Raw genomic sequence first — 20,937 nt, 5'->3', positions numbered from 1 at the left:
AGGGGTGCAGGGAAGACAATTAGGCTTGTAAGAGAATCATGCTGCTCTCTCCAAGAGAGATGTTGAATGGTTTATAGCCATATTGCATCTTTTTCTCCTCCAAGCACCTTCAGAGCATTTAGAAATTAAGTATATTAACTTCTTGCAACAATGCTTCTTGCAATGCTTCCTGCAAGACCCATTTCTACACTGCAGAGTAGCCAGAACTAACCCTGCAGCATGCACTTACAGCCATGGCTGTTGACAAAGGCCAAATTCTAGTCTGGCCTTTTATCTGAAGACATCAAGATGGCTACGCCCTGCCATTTTAGCAAGCAACACTGGCTGGTAGTTTATATGCAAGTCCAAGGACTTCTCTACTGTAAATCCTTGGGCTCTCTTCCTCTTTACCTGTCGCTGGCAGCCTTCGACAATTATAAGCTTCTGCTGAGGAGATGTCCTGGCAAAGACAATTTCTGTATGATGAGTCAGGATGTCATCCAGTTGCTCACTAGTCATGTCTTTCAGATCTGAGCCATGAACAACACAGGCCTTCGCATCCCTGCAATCAAGAGACAAGGTAATCACAAGTTAACTTTTATTAGTTGCATTCACCTCTATTAATCTATGAACTCTTCAGTACTGTCATGGAGAGACCTAGCTCCTGCTGCATGGGACTAAATGCCAGTCCAGGTAGCCCCTGCACAGAAGTTTGATGCTCCAAGTTTAAAAACAGAAGGGCAACACAAAGAAAAATGCAACATGACCATGCCAAGCAACAGACAAAAGCCTACGAGCAGCCTAATTGTTTCTATGGTTTTAAAGGCATTGAGTGAAAGATTGTTTCAGAGCTCTTGCTCTCCCTGCAGAAGGGAACATCTGACTTAGTAAGCTTTCAACATCAGAAGAGACACTGTAGTCTTCTCCAAGCAATCCTTTTTGCAACAAACTGTTCATCTACACTTGGCTCTTCATAGAGCTCCTGCTATGCCAGTTCAGTCTCTATTTTATGCTCTTCAGCAAGAAAAAGCATGCAACATTTATATTTAGACTAGTTTGGTACCCTGCATGCTACAGCAAAATACCACCTCTCTAACCCAGCATACCATCCCTTATAGGTCCAGTAAACTACTCTTGCAGCTAGTGACATCACACAGTTTAGACATGGAAATTCCTTCCCCACCCTTACAGCCAGCTGCTAAAAGGCTCAGTCACACAGCCCAGTGATCCTCAGCCTGCATTACTAGGTTATGAAGTTACCCTCAATAAAAAGAGAGGAATTCAGCCACAATATTTGTCTTCACCAAGCAATTCAGTCCACAGGGTGTCTCTATTCACAGTTCATAAGCTATATGGCTACCCTCCAACCCAAACAGAGGCTGGGTCAAGCTAAGCAATGCAGACAGCCCAGCCATTCTGCAAACAGCCTGCTTATGCCAAACCACATTTTCTTAGGATGTCTCAGTTCTACATGAGGCTATGAAGGCAAACATTAACCCCTAAAAGGAAAGGGAATACCATCTTAACAGTAAATGCCTTGATTCTGCTGATAGTAACCAATTACCATCAATTCTTCTACCTAGCCCTAGACCTGCTCTATTTGTCCAGCTGCAGTTAGACCCAGAACAGAGTTTGAGAGCAAAAGGGACAGAACACCGCTTTGAGTGACCAAGTCCACAGACAGTGTTTCAGCTCCTTTCTCTAAATAGTATAAAACAGTTAACTTGGGTTGACCCTTTTTCAGCCCATTCAGTTTGCATTGTTACTAACTACTCATTTCCTCTCAGAATTTTCCCATGAACCTATAAGCAGTTCTTACTAAATAAGCTTGACTAAATATATGTTTGGGGGCAAAACCAGACTTGGCCTCTATTTAAAAGACCTGAAATCACAGGAGTTTGTGGTTTCAGACTTTGTTGTAGTAGCACTTCAACACTACCCAGGCAGCCACCCCCCTCCCCCATATCCTTTTTCCTAGCTACTCTTACCTGCCCTCTACACTGGGCCAACACATAGAGTTTACAAGTGACATGAACCAATGGGGGAAATCCTCAGCTTGAAGGGCTGGGGGGGCAGTTGTTTTCTTGTCCTAACGTGGGGACAAGCAGCTGTGGAACAGAAGGAGCAAAGAAATTGCTCAAGTTTTCTATATAGGCCTTATCCCTAACTACTTCCCCTGTGCAAGAGACTAGTGTTTACAAACATTCAAGACAGCTTTGTGCATTCTTTACACAGCACATGATACATGTTGAAGAGCTACAACATGCTGAGCCAAGTAGATGCTGAGCTTTTCATGTCTGGGGAGAGATGCTGAGAGATTAAGCACTTGCTTCTTATTGTCTTGGATTATTATTCTCTGTGCAGCTCTGGCAATCTTGCCTGCCCTTCCCCACCAGTCAGTACCTAGGGTTGACCTGGCTGACAGGAATGTTGAGCCGAGCAGCAATATCTTCTACTGTTTCATTGCCCTCAGAGATGATGCCGACACCCTTGGCAATGGCTTTGGCAGTGATTGGATGGTCTCCAGTAACCATGATAACCTGAAATGCAAACAGCAGACTGCTGTGAAAGCCTTGCCTATACCATGGAGCAGCACTGCCCCAGAGATAAGGTCCCTTGACACCAAAGGCCGCATGGCTTTTGCTCTATGAAAAGGTCTTGGCAAAGAGCAAGTCTGAGGTAGAAGCAATATAACATGTTAGCAGCTTGCAAGGGTTTAAGGTAGAAGGAAGACAAAACCTGTTAGTCCTGAGTCAGATTTCCAGCTCCATTTCCAATCTGTGCTTTGCTCGTCTCTGCTCTGTCATTAGCATGGGACACCTAGGCCAAATCAAATGCTCTGGGACAAAACCCCAAACAATCAGTGGCCTGTTAGAGCACTAAGTTTAGCATTTAACTCATTTTTCAGCACATAACACCATCCCTGGAATTTAACTCGAGGACACTAAGCCTGAAGAATTTGTTAAACCCTAAACAACTAGATCTTTAGAAATACATCCGATCAATACTTCCCTTCATTGACATTTAAGTGTTGCACAGGATATGGGAAGTCCTTTATACCTACAGGTTTAAAAAAGCAAGACTATTTTTAGCCCAGGAAGAAGCTACCTTGATTCCAGCACTTCTGCATTTGCCGACAGCATCTGGCACAGCAGCACGAGGAGGGTCTATCATAGACATCAGTCCTACAAAGCAGAGTTTCTCTACAGGAAAGTTTACTTCATCTGCATCAAATTGGAAGCCTTCAGGAAACTGATCATCAGGTAGAGCCAAGTGACAGAAGCCTGCAACACATTTAAAGACATTTATTCTATTCCTACATACTGGGAAGCATAGATAGGGAGCACTGAACATTTACTGCTTCTGCAAACAGCTATGCAAGAACAACAGAGCAGCTTCAGTGTTTAGGAGTTTAGCCAGGGCTATTGAGATAGGAGTCACGCTCATATTCTGATAACTAATGGCTGTTGCTAGGTACCCAGCCACAACTTGTTTCACATGCAGTGGAGCAAATCTAATATGATGTGGGCCCATGGAAACTGAAGGTCCCAAAAGCTTAGCTTCGTTTTGATCTAAGCAACCCAGTTGCTGGTAAGAAAAGACCCTGCAGACTGCCTTTTAGATTAAAGGCTAAAGCCAGGACGGTTCCTATGTGAATTGTTGAAGTGACCTTGACTCAGTGCTATGGTTACACTGTGGGAACAGAGCACAATCCTACATTTAATCTGCAGGACTCTACACAGGAGTGTGAGGGACAGATCTTTTGTTATTTGCTAGGACTGCTTTTCCTCACCTAACACTCTCTCTCCAAGGCCTCCCAACTCAAGGTAGGCATTTTGAAAAGCATCTTTTGTTTCCTCATCCAGTGGTTGCTCTTTGCCATGAATGAGAATGGAGCTGCAGCGATCCAAGATCCTCTCTGGGGCTCCTTTCATCACCAGCAAGTAACGTGATTCTGCTGGATTTGCATTCTTGTGAATAGATAGCTAGGGTAGAAGAAATTGAACAGTTTTCTAGACATGTGCAGCAAAATCCATGAACAACCATCATCACTTAGTGTTCTGTGACTACAGTAGCTTAGAACAATTTGCAACATTCTGCTCTAGTTTTCACATTCATCAGCACTATGAAGATTCCTGCAAACAGGGGAGTTATTGAATATTCTTTAACATTATCATATAACCACAGTTGTGGCAGGGCTTTCTTGTATCCAAGTTCTATCTTTAAGATCATCTCTCTGCAAATTTCTACGCAAATTCCCAGATTTGAGCTCTTCTATTCTCCCTGTATCCTGACAGCACAGGCAGAAAGCATGCCTGGTTTTCTTCCGGCAGCTGACACTTCAGCATCAAGGCAGCTCTGGAAACCCTTACACAATGTAAATGAGCATGACTTGTTACTTAAATTAAGTCTTGGGTACTCTGTAGGTAGTGCTGGTGAGGTAAGATTTTGGTACCAAAATAAGCTTTGGGACACTATATGTGAACTTACATAAATGCTTCAAGTAACAGCCCTCCCTCAAGAGGGCGCACACTTACCTGGTACTTGTTGGTAGAGTTAAATGGTATTTCCACCACTTTGGGGTACCTTTCTCTCATCTCCTTGACGGAACCACAGCACAGTTCGATGCATTTTAGAAGCGCAGACTCAGAAGCGTCTCCAGCCACCGCCCTCTGAGGAAAGAGAAAAGACTAATCAACTAGAGCACAAACCAGTGGACTCACCACAGACGATCAGACATTTTGAAAGGGCATATTCATATCAGCCCAATTCTAGCTCAATATAACGTAACAGGAGGGCATCAAAGGATAAATAATTCTGTTATCTAGCACTGACAACAAACACTGCAGTTCAGAATGTCAGACCTTCCAGTCTGAAAGAACAGTAGTCTTCTGATGCCAGTGAAGCCCCTTTTTAAAGGGCAAAGAAAGTCAGATCACTACATGCAATCAGAAACATGAAGCTAGAAGGGAAATTTAAGAACTAGAATAGGAGATTTCTCTCTTCACCTGCTGTTCTTCATGGCAAGTGACATACAGTAAGCACTAATGAGACACAAAGAAACACACCCTTATGTACTCTCCCACCTCAATACAAGATCAGCTTAGAAAGCATCTGGCACAGAAGGTTTAACCTGCTTTTCCTAGATTAAGGTTAGCACTGGCAGAAACTGGGGGTGAGAGTTCTCAGCCCTGGAGATCTGAGTGTTCTTAATGTCCTGTCTGAATTCCTTCTGCTGTAATTTAAACCCATTGTTCCTCTCCTTTCTGTCCCCTTTGTACAAAGACAAAAAAAATCTGATGGACATTAATTTCTGTTCTGGCTAGGCCACAGTTCAGATGCTGGAACCTGGATTGATTTTACAGAATTTGCACTAGTGCTGAACCAGCAAAAGCTTAGAAAGCTAAGACTCACAAGTGAGAACAGAATGGCTAAAGACAAACAATCCCATGACCTGCTGCTCCCCCACCTCTGGTGTCCAACTCTCCCAGCTTCCAAAACAGTGTTGCTGCTTTTAAACATACAAATGCTGAAAGGGTAATTCTTGGAATGCTAGGCAGTGGAAACTGCCTAGAAAAGCTCTAATCACACTACCTAGCTCTGTCAAATATCCTGCTTGCCAAATAGATTGTAGATAGTAGCAGACAGCAGGGAGCTTGTTGTGGGAAACGCGTCTTCCCAGTCTCATCTACTCTGCCTGCAGCAAGCAGGCTATTAAAGTGAATGAAAGTAAATGAAAGACTAAGCAGCACATGCCTGTCCACTCCACAGTTGCTCCCAACACATGGTGTTTAGCCTCACTGTCACATAGGGTGGGGAGAAAGAATATGACAAGTGCTTCTTTTAAGAACTCACCTTAAGAATAGGCACATTCTCCTGGTTGGCTTGAAACACAGCACGGTTGCAGAGACCTGCAACTCTGGACAAGGCTGTCCAAGTGGCAGAACTCTTGTCAAAGGAAGCACCTGAAAGCAGAAGTGTGTCAAGAAAACAGGCTTAATGGTGAGAAGTCTTTACCTCATAGGAAAATGAAACTTGCTTATAGCCTGTTAGCACACTACATTTCTTCTCTCCCTTCCCTGCTACTTTGCATGTATCTGGTAACTTTTTACTAGAAGATCTGAGGATAAAGTAGCTACACAGAAAGAGGATACCTCTGTTTTCAAGATTTCAGGCAATAGCTACATCCAGCAGCAGCAGAATCTAGGCTGACAACAAAAAAGCACAAAAAAATCTATACAAATAACATCCCTTCAGGTAGGACGAAGAAGGCAATACTGGGCTCCATCTCTAGGTTGTTTCACCTTCTTTCACTTGGAATTGAATGGAATAGCTCCCAAAGGAATGATGCCTACACACAGAGAGATCCTACTTCACCCTTGCTAGCTCTTAAGCTGGCTTCAAAAGGAGATGAATTGAACAGACAGATTATTGATTAACTAATATACTTTCCATGAAGGGAAATCACGTAGGTTTATTTCTACTGCAGCCAAGCGTTGCCAAAGTAGATCCTGAGTGCTTCCAAATAACACTTTGTATTTATAGCTTTTTTTAAACCACCAGTACAAAGTACCAACCAAGAATAAAGCAGCTTTCAAAAATGGTTCCTACAAGCCTGATGCTTTGAGGTAGAGGGAGGGAGTAGGAAAAAAAGATTATGTTAGTAATGTGGTACAACCACAATGTTTCATAAGGTGGATGACAGAGCTAGAGAAATTCTGAATTTGGCTGCACTAAGCATAGTTCTGGAGAGGTAAGTACTTCTTTCAACTAAATAGTGTGCCGAGACTTCGAATTCTTAACACAAAGTTTCTTCCAGATACTGGTAAGTCTTACAGACATTTCCATTCATTGCTACCACTCTGAACACAGCCAGGACATTCTGGGAAAACCTCTGTTCTTAAGGGTAGCCAACTATTTCAACATAGCAATTTCCAGCTTATGACCCATCTCAAGTAGTTATTATCAGGGTCCATACCTCTCCTGTTTGCACTTTCAAGGCTATATGTATGACTTAAGATGGACAATTCCATTTGGTATATTTTAGCAAAAATAATCAGGTGTTCAAGAACAGAACAGCAAATATTTTTACCTACAAGACAGACTTAAAGGGCTGAACATTCCTGAATCTCAAATTCTAATAGAGAAATTTGGAGCAAAAGCAGCTTATGGCATTAATTGATTAAGTAGCCATGGTATAGCGCAAGACTCTACAGTTCACGCTAAGCCTTTTAACACTAGTTATAGATCATGTTACAAATATTTGCACTATGAACCAGATTTTGACTGGAGAGCTACAAACACAGGAGTTCTTAGAAGTACAGGTGTACAGAAAGGCCTACAATAAGCCCTTTACAATGAGATGCCTCAAGTGCAAAGAGATAGGCTTACCACTCTGGTTCTCTGTAGTATCAGCCTCATGAATCTGATTGTCAAACCACATGTGTGCAACTGTCATGCGGTTCTGTGTCAGAGTGCCTGTTTTGTCAGAACAGATGGTTGACGTGGAGCCCAGGGTTTCCACAGCCTCCAGATTCTTTACCAAGCAGTTCTTACGAGCCATACGCTTAGCTGTTAGCGTCAGACATACCTGGAGGCAAGGGAGAAGACAACAGCTCATATATCCTTGTGACCATCGCTCTGCTTCGCAACTCACTGCWGACCTGGGATAACAAACTTCTATGCCTTGCAATGATTCCTTAACTCCATGCTCATCCTCCCACTGCAAGGTAAGCAGCACCAGTTTGGCCCAGCAGTTAGGTATAGATGATATTGCACTTCACAAAGCCTCCAGAAGGAAGTGCTGTACACTTCTTTACAGGTACTGCATCACAGGTATGCTGCTTGCAGAAGAGACCTATTTCTCATTGGAGTGGGGTCTTTGAGATCCAGTTTAACAGTCCCAACAGAGCTCTGGGGCACAAGGCCACAGAGCTAAATGCTTTTTAGCTCCAAGAAAAAGGACTCACAAGGTACACTCTTCTGCTTCTCAGTGCATTAGGAAGGAAACACCTTAGACTAACATTTTAGCTAGTGTTGCAACTCTAATCACAGAAACTCTGAAAATAAGTGGAGACAGGCCACGTACAAGGAGGCCCAAAATAGCACGCAAGCAGCCCCAACACCCTTTCTCACCAAAAGTTCTGTCTGGTGCTAGCTACCGACTCCTCGCTCCTCAACTCAGCTGCTGCTCTGCACCCTAAGGTTTCATGGTTTCTAGCCTTGTCCACCACCACTCTACAGCTGAGCAGGCCTAGGTACTCCCACTATCTCTTTGTGAAATTTAAATTTTTAAGGCCCTGTCCAGCTCCCAGATCAAGAGCTGGACTCAAGTGAAACTTACTGGATGCTCTGCTAGTCCTTCAGGTTGGAGGGGCTGATGCGCATGTGTGCAGAGGAAACCTTAAATCAACTGTTTTCCTAATGGAAGGGCCCCTCCCTGCTGTGGAAAAAGTGAAAAAAGACAAGTCCAGAACTCCTGGATTTGCTCATTTCAGTTCTGTGATACTAAGCCTCCATGCACATCAGTAAATTAGGGACACATCTATATTAAACAGCTGCAAGACCTGGCACCTACATGACTTTGGCTCCTCATCGATTTGGGCGACTGGTTTGAGTAAGTTTGTAAGACTTGGCTCTATGCACTCAGCACTGAGAATAAAGTTTACCTCTGAGAGCACACACCAAGCACAAAGCACTGTTTCCTAAAGAACCATGTGTGTAACCCATTCCACTCAACATTCTCCCCCCAGCTTTACTCACCGTGACTGTTGCAAGCAGTCCCTCAGGAACATTGGCAACAATGATCCCAATGAGGAAGATTACAGCCTCCAGCCAAGTGTACTCAAGGATGAGAGAGAGGATGAAGAAGCTGAAGCCCAGGAATACAGCTACTCCAGTGATGATGTGGATAAAGTGCTCAATCTCCATGGCAATGGGAGTTTTCCCCCCTTCCAGTCCAGAAGCCAGACTGGCTATCCTGCCCATCACAGTGCGGTCTCCAGTGCTAATCACAATGCCACGGGCAGTGCCTGGAAGAGAGGGAGGCATTAGAAAACAAAACTTGTCCTAGAACATAGTACACTAAGTACAAACTAATACCAGATGTGCAAAGGTTCCTTCGATCTGTCCCAGAACTCAGCAAGCCTTATCCAAAATGTTGCAGGTGGGCAAGCTTTTTACTGTCTAGCTCCAGTTACTTTTGCTAAAGGGCTGGCACAGAATTCCCGCATGACTATGTGGCATGTCCTCTCCCTTCTCTCCCACGGAATCAAGAATCCACTTGGTTCAAGTGTCAATTACATAGGGAGTTACAGGAAGCCATCTTTAAGTGAAGAGGGTACCACCTACTTGATAGGAGGCCCATTTTTTCTCACCAAGACTCTTGAGGAGGATCAAGAATATGCCTCTTTACTGCAAAGTCTGGGGCAGGTGGGGATGCAGGGAAGGAGAGGGGGAAAAGTAGGGAAGCTTTCAAGTACAAAAGACATTTTAATTTTTAGGGCAGTTTGCTGTCAAGAGAGAACATGATATGGAAAGGATTATACCATCCCTGGATAGTCATACCTTTATACCCTTGCAGATGTGCTAAGATACCACAGGCTTTAACACATGCAGTGCTTACTACCACACTCAGAGCTGCTACTGGAAGTTCTGCCTGAAATGTTCTAGAATTCCTGCCTTCTGCAACAGCTGTATTATTTCCAATAACTCTGCCTGACCATTTTGCTTCATGCTTGGTATCTATACTTTAACACTGCTGTATTTAGACAGTCAGGCCTGAAGATCCACCACACAGCTGCCAGTACAATCCCTATTTACTGTACTCTCTCCAGCATGAGTTGCAAAAGTTACATATCCTCTTGGAGAAGCAAGAAACCAGTTAGCAGTGCTGTAGAGTCTTCTCTGCCTACTGCACAGTGTTGTAGTTGGAACGGACAAAGCCTTTGCTGGGAACTTCCAGTCTGCTCTTGGGTAATACGACTGGTCTCCCAACTAGCACACTAAGCATGAAGCAGTTTGTTCCCTAGCACTATTAATACCTTACACAACTAGGATAGTTGCATACCTTCCACACAGTTGGTAGAAAAGAAGGCAATGTTTCTGGTCTCCAGTGGGTTCTCATTGGTGAGGTCTGGAGACCTGGTCTGAGGCTCTGATTCCCCAGTGAGAGAAGAGTTGTCCACCTGCATGGGAGAGATTACTGCTTCATACACAAGCAAGCAGATGCTTCCGTGATGAAGGCTAACACCATGCAGTCCACACCTTTCATAGAATCACAGAATCAGTAAGGTTGGAAGAGACCTCTGGCGATCATCTAATCCAACCCCCCTGCTCAAGCAGGGTCATTCTTCCACCACCCATTGACAACATAGAAGACATTCTTCGAAACAGATCAGTTTATCATCCTTCATTATGGCATGAGGTTTTCAGAGACATGGTCACCACTGTACCTTGCAACCATGAGCAGATATGATCCGAAGGTCAGCTGGAATTCTGTCTCCTCCTTTCACCTCCACTAGATCTCCAACTACTACACCTTCAGCATTTATGCTCATCTTCTCACCATTTCTGACTACAAGAGCTTGCTGAAAGATAGTAAAAAAACAATCTATGTCAAAAGCAGCTCATAAGAGACTCAGGTTTCATGTACCTTCTTAAAATAGTTGTTCTATGGTTCTAGAAAGCTTCTGCTTAGAGTAATAGCATGCCCTCAGATAGGCATGTGATTTAAGAAAAATAGCTGTTTTTTGATAAAGTTCTTTGCTGCCAGGATGGTAGTAAGATGGTTAAGCATGATACTGACTGTTTATGAAAGGCTTACACAAATTACTCTACTCTCCAGACTATCTAGAAAGTATCCTACAAGTGTTAGGAAACTTGCAGAACTCACAGTGCCAGGAACTGCCCTGGACTATTAGCATAATCATTGGGAGCATACTTGGAGGGAGTGTTGTACTCCTCAATGTTCAGAGCAAGTTACCCACAGCAACAGCTTGGCCCAGGAAACATCTTGCCTGCTAAAGGCCAATACACACCATTCCCATCAATGCAGGCCTTTTGCAATTAAAACCCATGTTTAAACCAGGTAAAAGCCCCAAGTAAGCTACAGCTCAGAAGGTCAAGCAAATGAGTTGTTTCATACCTGAGGCACCATGTTCTTGAAGGACTCCATGATCTTTGAACTTTTTGCTTCTTGGTAGTAAGAGAAACAGCCAGTAATGATAACCACAGCTGCCAACACAATACCGAGGTATAGCTACAAGGAATAGAAAGAATGACTGAACATGATCTGGCTGAAAGGCCTAGTTTCTCCAGATCAGTTGCTAAGTGATTAAGTGCCCAACATGAAGGAAGATGGCTGTTTCTTTCATTATGTGGAGGCATTCCAAGACATCTTAAGCTCACCCACCAAATTTCCTATGCTTATGTGAAAAGTTTCTGGACTGAATGCTTACAGGAAGTAGATCTGCTTGAAACCAAACAGGCTGCTCAGCCTGCCTTTGAGGTAAAGTAGACATTTTTACTTACATTATCATTATTGGTCTCCTCCGCCTTTGCACTTTGTATGCCATAAGCCAGAAAACACAGAACAGCGCCAATCCACAGCAGAAGCGAGAATCCTCCAAAGAGCTGCCGACAGAACTTTACCCATTCAGGAGTGGTTGGTGGTGGGGTGAGGGCATTTGGGCCATCACGAGCCAAGATCTCAGCTGCACGTGCAGGTGTCAAACCCTAGTAGTGAAGTGAAGAGAAAAGAGGAGTTCTTTTCAGAGACATTGTGCCAAACTGACCAGAAAAGGTAGTTTTGAATTCATTCATCTTCAGCTCAAGAATGCAGGAGTCTTGTCACAGCAAAAAGGAGATTGTAACAGGGAATCAAAGCCTGCAAAGCTGTCAGGACTGTGCAACACAACTGCAGGATGTGAAAGCTTGACACTGAAAGAGGAGCTAGAGGATGCTGCATGCTACATGAAGAGCCTGCAGACCATAGGACTAAAAAGCACTGAAGCAGCACAGGACAAGAAAGCTACAACAGTGGACTTTCAAGCTCTGAGAAGCATCCCAGTCCAAATTATAGGACAAGTGAAAGCTGGGGGCCGCGAAGATGACAGCTGGCTTTCCAGGAAGTTGAGCTTTTCAGAAGCCAAGGCCTTTGACAGAAGTATGCAAATCTCTACACTGTTAGAGAGTAAGAACAGACTTGTTGCTATATGCAACCCTGCAAAAAAAATAGTAAATAAAAAGCAAGTGAGCAAAGCCATGAAACCACTGCAGTGCTACTGAATGGGACTTCAAGGTTAGCCAACCCACTTACACTCCTCTTTTTATGAAAATAATAAAATTTTAACTGCCACTAGCCATCATTTAGTCTCTGTGCATGTGCTAGCTCACTAGACTATTTGCAACAGGAGACAAACATTTGCCTTTATTAAAGGCTTCTAAGGGAAAAATCCAAGAATGAATTTGACCTTGGAACAATCCAGAGGCAGATAACAGTGACTTTGTTTCTAACAAAGTCATGAAAGTATTGCAGCCAGGCTGCATTGTGGGAGGACTGAGAAAAATATTTGTGAGCTCAACTACTTTCCCCAAAGTCTAAGAAACTTAACAGGAGGAGTTGAGACTAAAAAAGAAAAGACCACCCAGATCTCCCCTTCATGAAATGCTTTCAGCTGAGATTGTTCCTTTTCAGATCAGGACAAAGCAGGAGGGAAAACAAAGTCTACCTACTCGACTCAAGTCTGTTCCATATTTACGATGGAGTTCATCAAGGCTCAGCTTGTGATCATCCTGAAAGACAAGAAAAGGTGAGGGAAGATAACAGTCCCTGCAAATTGGTCAGCAAGAGCTCAGTGATCGTTCCCTTCCAACTCCCACCACCATCAGTAACAGCTCAGTGAGACAGCAAGGCTCTAGCTTATTTCCTCTCTAAAGAGAATCTCTATCTCACTCAGCAACTCAAGGCAGCCTTATTATCCTTGTTCTTGTGGCTATTTGGAGATGACGTGACAGCTTTCTAAAAACCTGACTACATCTCAGTGCAGTCTTTCTCCCACCCTCTGCTGCAGATTGTGAACCCTCAATAGTTTTCAGGCAGGAGGGTGTCAGGAAAGAATGCAGAAGTATACAGAAGCTTAGCCCTGTAATTTCACACATGCTTTCAGTAACACTGCCAGCTTAAGCAGTGTTTCTTCCCCTAAAGAGGCTCCTTTTTATAGCCAGGTTCTTCAACTGGATCAATTTCCCAACTGGTGCACAGCACTGCCTTGCATAAACACTTCTGCTGGAGGGGGCAGAGACTTTAAACCAGTTTGGCTACTGAAAAGAAAATCTGTTCCTAGAACAAGTTTCAGCCTCCCCTCTTCCTAACAAGCAGTGCCAAAAAAGTGAGAGCCCAGATCAAAATCCACAGCACATCAGCAAAACCTTATCAACTTCAAGAAGAACTGTTCTAAGCTGGATGCTGCTTGTACACAGATGTACAGCATCATCCAACATTCAGACAGGCATGGGAATCTCTCCATGGCATCATATGTGATTAGAAAGAATGCTGCTACTGAGGTCTGTCTGAGCAGAGGCCAACAGCAAATAAAGCCATACAGATTCAACTCCTCAGCTGAAGTAAAAATAGCAATCTCATCCACATGACAGCACAATAAGGTCTGAACCGCCACTATCTAGACAGCCTGAGTGAGGAAATGCAGCTATACTTTGCTGTGTGTAACACAGGGCAATCAGACGTTTGAGTTTTATGTCAAGTGCCTTTCAAGAAGTGACGTTTTCAGAGGCTACTGAGCACTCATTTGGATGCTAAAATACTTGCAGAATGTCTGGCTTGGAGACACAGGGGGTCCAGAAGGAAGATCAGTGCCATTAGTAACCATGCTGTCAGCTCAACAGCTTTCCTCCTAAAACCATGTGAGATACAGAGCTTTGGAGGTAGTAAACAAACTTAAAGCTGCTCTTTCTCCTGTCACACGCTCTTACCATTGAGACCTCCTTTTTCAGCTCCTCCATGTCTCTCTCCTTCCCCTTTTTCTTCTTTGTGCCATGCTCTGATGTAGCAGTAGGCTCATATTTGTCTCTTCCAGCCTTTAAAAAAAAAAGACATAGTATTGTAAGAAACACCTACAGTCAGCTTCTACAGCAGAGTCAATTGTACATATAAGACTGTGGGACAGATAAAATGATTATGGTTTAAATAAAGTTATGCCTCTTAAATAGGCTAGTAAACGGAAAACTCTGCTCAGCAGCATCCATGATGCACAGGTTACACCCAGATGTTGTACAATATCAGCTAGGAGGAAATCAGACTGCATGCTCTTAGATTAGTTTTCACACGTGAGCTTCAGCTCAAGCAGAAAGTAGAAGATCAGAAGAATCTAATTCATAGGTGCAAATGTACGTTTCCTTCACAGCATTAACTCCCCCTCCTCAAAGATGTGAAAGATTGTGAGGGAAGAGAAGAAGTACCCCATCAAGATTTTAAAGTGTTACCTCATCATATGTATTATTGTCAAATGTATTACCTCTTGTCAAATTTGGGGGACAGGTTCCAAACAGCCTTTCTCAAATTGGTATTTCAGCTGGAATCTTTATTCAGAGGGATTTATTTCCTTTAATTGTAACTGTTTCTGCATGAAGTTTTTATCTTATACTTAGATGTGGTCCTAAGTATAATCCTAAACAAAAGGTAGACACCCTTCTATAAGGTACCAAAACCAAGCACCAGTATGGCACTGTAATGTAGTTTCTCCTTTAAACCCTCTACAGATTTCCAGGCTCTCACAAGCCTCCAGTAGCAGATTTTTCCTCCCTTCTCTTCTGCAGAAGACATTACACCCCTTCCAAGTTTTATGCCATGACACTTTCACCCAATAAGAACTGAGGAGTACTTTGAGATGAAACAGCAGTTAGCAGCAACATAGTCAAACCAGTAACAAGATTAAGAAGAAGGTTCTGAGTCACTGCCTTGCTGTTTGCACGAGCACCTCAAACCACAAATTGGATTCCCCAGAGCAACAGCAATCCGGACACAAACTATTGTTATAATCCAAGAATTGTCCTGTTGAATGACAAACACAGGAAGGGTTTTTTGTTATTACTTACCCTGATAGATGCAGAAACCAAAAACAAAAGTGAAACTGCCCAAATGAAACAAATCACAACTTCTAAGGAACCCGTCAGACACATCTAGACAAGACCATTTTCTTTCTTTCTTTCTTTTTTAAGCCCCATGCACACCATTCTGCAAACATATTCATACATTTCAGACACAGAAGTCTCCTCAAATAAGGGGAAATAAACTTTGAATTCCACATATCCTTGCATGCAGCCAGAGCTGTGCAATGGAAACTAAATAAATGCAACAGATTCTAGCTGTTTGCCTCCTTTCATCCAGAAAAAAAGGCACAAGACTACAGACTGTCAGCATTCTTGACATTCTCCTTTCTGCACCAGAACTCCTATTTCATTATTTTGTTAAAAAAAAATAAAAAACAGACAGAAAACCACAGAACTTAAAACAGCACAGTCCACACATTCCAGCATCACAAGAATTTGCCACAGGGCAACTTGCAGAAAGTCACCATGAGGCTTCCCTTTTTACCTTTACTCTCAGATTCAAATAACTATTAGATCTTGAGTAGTAGTAAAGTCCAGACATAGTCCCACATAAAACACATGCTTCCTGTTTACTGCTCAAAATGAAAAGTAGCTTCCAATGAAGGTGATTAAGCTGGGGCTTTGATTAGCATTCTATCATCTTATTTCACTCCCTTCTTCATAAACAGCTTAGCAAGCTTTTGCAGGTGGTCTAGGAGCCCTGGTTCTTAGAAGACTGAGAACTACAGTTACTTAACACACTCAGAGGGGAAGGAAGAAAACAACCCAAGAATGTAAGAGCTTCTAGCTCTTGTAGCTAGAAAGGCAATCTACAAGCAGACAAACATTAAGAAGCACATTGCCTCTGTTTAAGCATGATTTGCAAAAAGAAATAGAAAAGCCATCAGCTGCAATCAAGAAAAAAAAAAGTGAAGCTACTTGTTTCCTTCAGCCTCTGAGTACTTGTCATCCTACTGAGGAGCTCAGAGCACCTCAGTTAAAAAAAAATTACTCCTTCGTTGCCTTGCTACTGCATCCCAACTTTATCGAAAATATAAGACAGTAGCATCAGCTACAATTCTTGCTATAGGGTTACTTCAGTCAGAAACTGGACTTCCTGTCCCATCATTCAAATCTGAATTTGACACACAGACCCTGTTTCTACCTTAATGGCCAGTGCTTCTCTTCTGGCAAGAAGATCAGGATATATTCAAAGGCCTGTGCAGCCTGCACTGAAAGGAGATGAGGGGTTTGTCCCACCCCCTTGTCATTGTAAAATTTCCCTGTTCTCCCCCTCCTTTTCCTGCCATACAATGAAGAAAACATATGGGGCTCCTGACCTACATCTTATCAAGAATTAATCACATGGTCTGAACACAAAGGAAGGTCTGTCTCATCAGAAATGCCCCCTCTGCTATTTCGCTTAGCTGAGGAACTGTGACTCATCAAAACTGTGACAAGAAAAGCCACAGAATATAACCTTTTTTTCATGCAAGCTTTTTCCATTGGCTGAAGCAGAACATTTGTACACAGGGATGCAAGAAGTTTTATGCACCACCCCCTCCCCAAAGCCCTATTGTCTTTAAGATACAACTTGTGTTTTTCCACTCTGTGCTAATTGAGCCGTTTATGGTTGATATTGAGACGTGAACCATCATTAACAAGGAAATGGGAGGAGTGCGAGTCAACAGACAATTTCAGCAGTACCCGGTTCTGATATCATCTACCCTTACCGGCAATGTTAAGTAAAAGATGATTTAAGTAGTCTCTGGAGACCCAGTCTGTTCTAGTATTTAGGTAGTTAACTGGGCAGAACAAATGGAAAAGTTACTGTCCTGCTGTCTCATGAGACAAACTTAAGTAAATATATTAACCAGATGAGTCATGTTAGTAACTGTTACTATTGGATTGGAGACACTGCTCTGTAGAGATAATACGTGATTTTAGCAAGGGACATAAATACCCTCTTTGGAACTTTCTCAGTCCCTTTCAGAAGCTCTGCTCGATCTCCCATCTTTAATCAAAAGTCTAACTGACTGCATCAGTTGAACAGACTCTCAGGAACTATGGCAGTACTATGTAACTTTTACTAAGCAGCCGTAATTTCTCATTGTGAACACATCCTATTGGGATTGAGCAAGCAGACTTGCTTCATAGTCCCAAATTCCTGCAGGACAACCCCTGCTCACATGAAAAAGCAAGGCTTTGCTATCAACATTGAAATGTGACCATTCATACGCTAAGTTTTCTCCAAGCCCTCTGAGTAATAGGGCCAAAGTCTCCCCTGCTCCTTGAAGACTCAGGAGCAGAACTAGCTTTCCAAACACTACTGGTGTGTAACTGAGGAGCCCTTCCTTTTTCTTTGGTGCTGTGCCACCTATGAAGTGTTATCAGCCACAATTCTGCACCTGGAACATTAGTGTGCGTGTGTACTGTCAACCTAGACCTCTCTAGTAGTTGTCAAACACATGAAGGATCAATGGACTGGACACAGTTCTCCCCTACAACAACCAACAGCTTCAACTGTCCCTTGAAAGGGTCTGGGTTTTTGAAGTGTGCTATTTTGTGCTTTTGGCACATCAGGATTCCCCTTATGTTGTGGGACTGCAACACACAAGTACAGAACACTTGTCAAAGACCCTCCTATTCCACTGCACTGTTTTGGGGAAAAAAAAAAGTATTGGCTGGGGCCAAGGGTTTTCTTTGGCAAAAAGAATATTCTGTCACTCCCCCATACTAACAGAAGCGGGAACAAAGATGATTTTGGAGGTGGTGCTGGTTAACGTATTAAGTCTTAAGCACACTAGATAAGGAATGCTTTGATTTGCATAATTTTYCCCCAGTTGATCCATTAAGAAATAAGTTTTCCTAGTTTCTAACAACAGACAAGCTTAACTGAGTTTCAGGCATTAATATTGTTCTCCTGAAGCAACTCAATACACTAATGATTATACTCTACATACATGTAGCAAGGCAAATATAATGAAACATGCTGCTGTCCACAAACAGCTTCCAGGCAAATACTGAGCAGAAATGAAATCTTGTCTGCTTTTCTCCACTACACATAGCCTTTGATAAACCTCCTGTTTGGGCCCCCTCCCTTAGCCCCATTACCATTTAAAGCAAAACAGATGCTCCAGTCAGCTTTTCTTCAGAGCCATACATGCAAGCACTTAGAGAGGTCTATCTGTGTGTCACACACTTTTAGTGTCTTTTCAATGCTAGGCTCCCATGGGAAAGAAAAATGCAAACACTTAAAGAGAGATCTGTGTCACACACTATCTCACACAGGGCATGCACACACACACACACCCACACCTTTCCCTCTCGCTCTTTAAGGCTAGGGTCCCATGGGAAAGGAAAAAAAACTTTACTTTTTAGGAACCCTAAGTCAGAACAGGCATTTGCTGTTCAGTTTTGCAATCATATACAGTCTTTTCCAGCTTCTTGCTCTTTCACATCCACTTTTTTCAGGGTGTGCCCATTAGAGCATGCTCTCCTCACTGCTAAATGAACCAATCTTGTGACTTAATAGCAGAAAGTGTGAGGCAGCCATACACTGCTGTATTACCCCTCATGTAGGAGGTTCAGTGTCAGGCCAAATTGCTTATTATGCATGTAAGGTATGTAAATCTTACTTTCACCACAAATTAACTCTCAGTGATCAAGTAGAGATAGCCTAAACTCCCCACTGAAACCTTCTGCATCCTTCTTTGATGAACTAGAACATCCAGAAGTCTTATTAACTCTTCCCCCACCACCCCATATTTATCTCTTAGATGACCTCGTACTGTGCACCGTGTCTGTTCCTTCCAAGTGACTACTACCAGTTAAACTACACAGTAGACTGAAATACATTACACTGGGCAATTGAGCTTAATAGGTGGTGGTGGAAATGCTCCTCAGGGCACCTTTTTCAAATAATCGTCTTTTCAGCTGTGTTTGCTGTTCTCCCATCATTCACATACTCCTGTCAATATTGCCATTGCTATACAGCACTGACTAACTCTACATTGTTCAGATCAACATCTGGACAGCACTTTGAAAATGCAGAACAACTGTAAGCAGCTAGCGCTAACAAGCAAGTGGAAATAATCTTTTTTATTCCTATATCTCTGGGAACCTTGCAGTTATGCTGCCTTCATGGAAGTAGAGAAATTTTAAGTTTTTCCAGGAAAGAGTTGGGGGGGGGGAGGTAAATAAAAATCTACCTACTCCCCTCCCCCAACTGTACAACATCTAGAAGCAAAGTATTTGGAATGAGAAGACCCCAAAGTTCTTACAAATAAAAAAAACCCATACTCAGAGAAATTGCTTTTGTTTATTCCAAACAAGATCAGAGGAACAAAATCAGAGCAACCCAAGAGGTATTTCTGCTCCCCACATGGCAAAATTTGATACAGTGATCAAAAACTAGAATCTTGACTTCTGCTTTCAAGAGCTTTCAAATACATACTTTTATTAAAAAGAAATAATCTGAATTAAGGTCTTTTCATCGTGGGTTATAAGGTAGAAGACTAAAAGGAAACAAAGTGCTGATACAACTCCTCACCCCAGTATACAGGAACTGTCACACAGCACTCTAGGAGACTTTATCACACCAATTAACCAGAGGAACATGATAAAGTCTTGAATGATCACCTTCTCTAGTCCATCAAATCTTATCATATCCTCACTGGTACTAATAAGCAAATTAGCACTAATAAGCAGGGCCTTTTAGCCTGCCAGCTTCCCCTACCCCCAGGCCTCGTGCCTCCAGAAGTCTAAAGTACTCTTATAATAGCCAAAAAGATATTAGAGCAGCCACACTTTCAAGCTGAGCTCCAAAAGGGCATCAGATAACATCACTTACAGAGCACATTTCTGTTTCCATGCTGACTAGAAAACTGTCAGGCTAACCTTCAACCTGGAGCACGCTTTCACCAACAGCATGCACAACGAAAAGGAGTGTTTATCACCTCGGAACCGTAGCCGAGAGATTTTCCACAGAACAAGCTGTGGGAAACCTCATACCAGGACAGGGCATCACCCAGCTTTTAAAAATCAGCACTCCTAACCTCCATCCTCTATGCTGCCTGCGTGGACAGAAACCATACCGGGAGCGAACACAAAGCAAATGCTACCAACCTGGCCGGATAAATTTTAGGAGACTATTCCCAAAGAGTTTAAGTTAAAATGAAACCCTCAGGCTCCTATTTATATATATTCTGGCTGTGAGGTTTAACTTTTAAATAATTGTCTCCTCCGCTCTTTCCTCCCCGCCCGGCTTTCCCTGGGACAGAAACGCTACGCGATTCCCGCCGTTGCGACCACCAGAATAAGGGGCCCATTGACAGCGCCGCGCGGCCATTTCTTCAACCACGTCTTATTCAACCCCACCCTCCGCCCATCTTCCCGGCGAGGAGGAGGCGCCCGCGGTGTGCCGGGCTTTTGCCTTCCCCCTTCTCGCAGACATCTCCGCTACTTCCTCTCACGGAGCAAGCTGCCCGCCCCGAGGGCGCCGGCGGCCGACGCGGGCACCCAGAGCACGCCGTGGGGGAGGGAGGGCACCACCCGCCAACCGCTGCGGTAGCCGTTGGCCGCCGTGGCAACCGTTGGCGGCTGCCGGAGCGCCGACCGCCTTCCCTCCCCGCCCGACCAGGCTCCCCTCGCCCGGCTCTGTCTCCCGGGACAGCGGCACCGGCACCAGGCGCCCCCTCCCCCTCTGCCAGCCCGAAGGGCCCCGGCGCCTCCCAGCCCGGGGCAGACAAAGGCGGGCCACATCTGCCGAGGCGCTCGCTAAGCCCCCGCAGCCGCGGCGCAAGCCGCAGGCGGGCCCTGGGGGAGGCCCCCTCTCTGCCCCGGCCCGGC

The 20,937-nt window shown here is 43.7% G+C and overlaps 1 protein-coding gene across 1 annotated transcript in view; it reads right to left on the bottom strand.

Annotated features, from left to right (window-relative positions):
- ATP1A1 (ATPase Na+/K+ transporting subunit alpha 1) overlaps window positions 1–20,937 on the bottom strand; it is a 28,484-nt gene that overhangs the window by 7,073 nt on the left and 474 nt on the right. The window contains exons 2-15 of the mRNA XM_085317302.1: window positions 13,972–14,076; window positions 12,715–12,774; window positions 11,512–11,715; window positions 11,126–11,239; window positions 10,434–10,568; window positions 10,049–10,166; window positions 8,743–9,011; window positions 7,372–7,570; window positions 5,836–5,945; window positions 4,518–4,652; window positions 3,773–3,965; window positions 3,088–3,263; window positions 2,383–2,519; window positions 391–541 (exon numbers count right to left, since the gene is read on the bottom strand). Of these exons, the coding sequence (XP_085173428.1) occupies window positions 391–541; window positions 2,383–2,519; window positions 3,088–3,263; window positions 3,773–3,965; window positions 4,518–4,652; window positions 5,836–5,945; window positions 7,372–7,570; window positions 8,743–9,011; window positions 10,049–10,166; window positions 10,434–10,568; window positions 11,126–11,239; window positions 11,512–11,715; window positions 12,715–12,774; window positions 13,972–14,076 (2,106 nt within the window). The remainder of the gene's footprint in view (window positions 1–390; window positions 542–2,382; window positions 2,520–3,087; window positions 3,264–3,772; window positions 3,966–4,517; window positions 4,653–5,835; window positions 5,946–7,371; window positions 7,571–8,742; window positions 9,012–10,048; window positions 10,167–10,433; window positions 10,569–11,125; window positions 11,240–11,511; window positions 11,716–12,714; window positions 12,775–13,971; window positions 14,077–20,937) is intronic.

Source organism: Rhea americana, unplaced genomic scaffold, assembly GCF_003343005.1.
Source record: "Rhea americana isolate MKP2758 unplaced genomic scaffold, rheAme1 scaffold_496, whole genome shotgun sequence".
Lineage (NCBI taxonomy): Eukaryota > Metazoa > Chordata > Aves > Rheiformes > Rheidae > Rhea > Rhea americana.
Note: the sequence above shows the minus strand (reverse complement) of the source record. Positions and strands in the feature narration are given on the sequence as shown.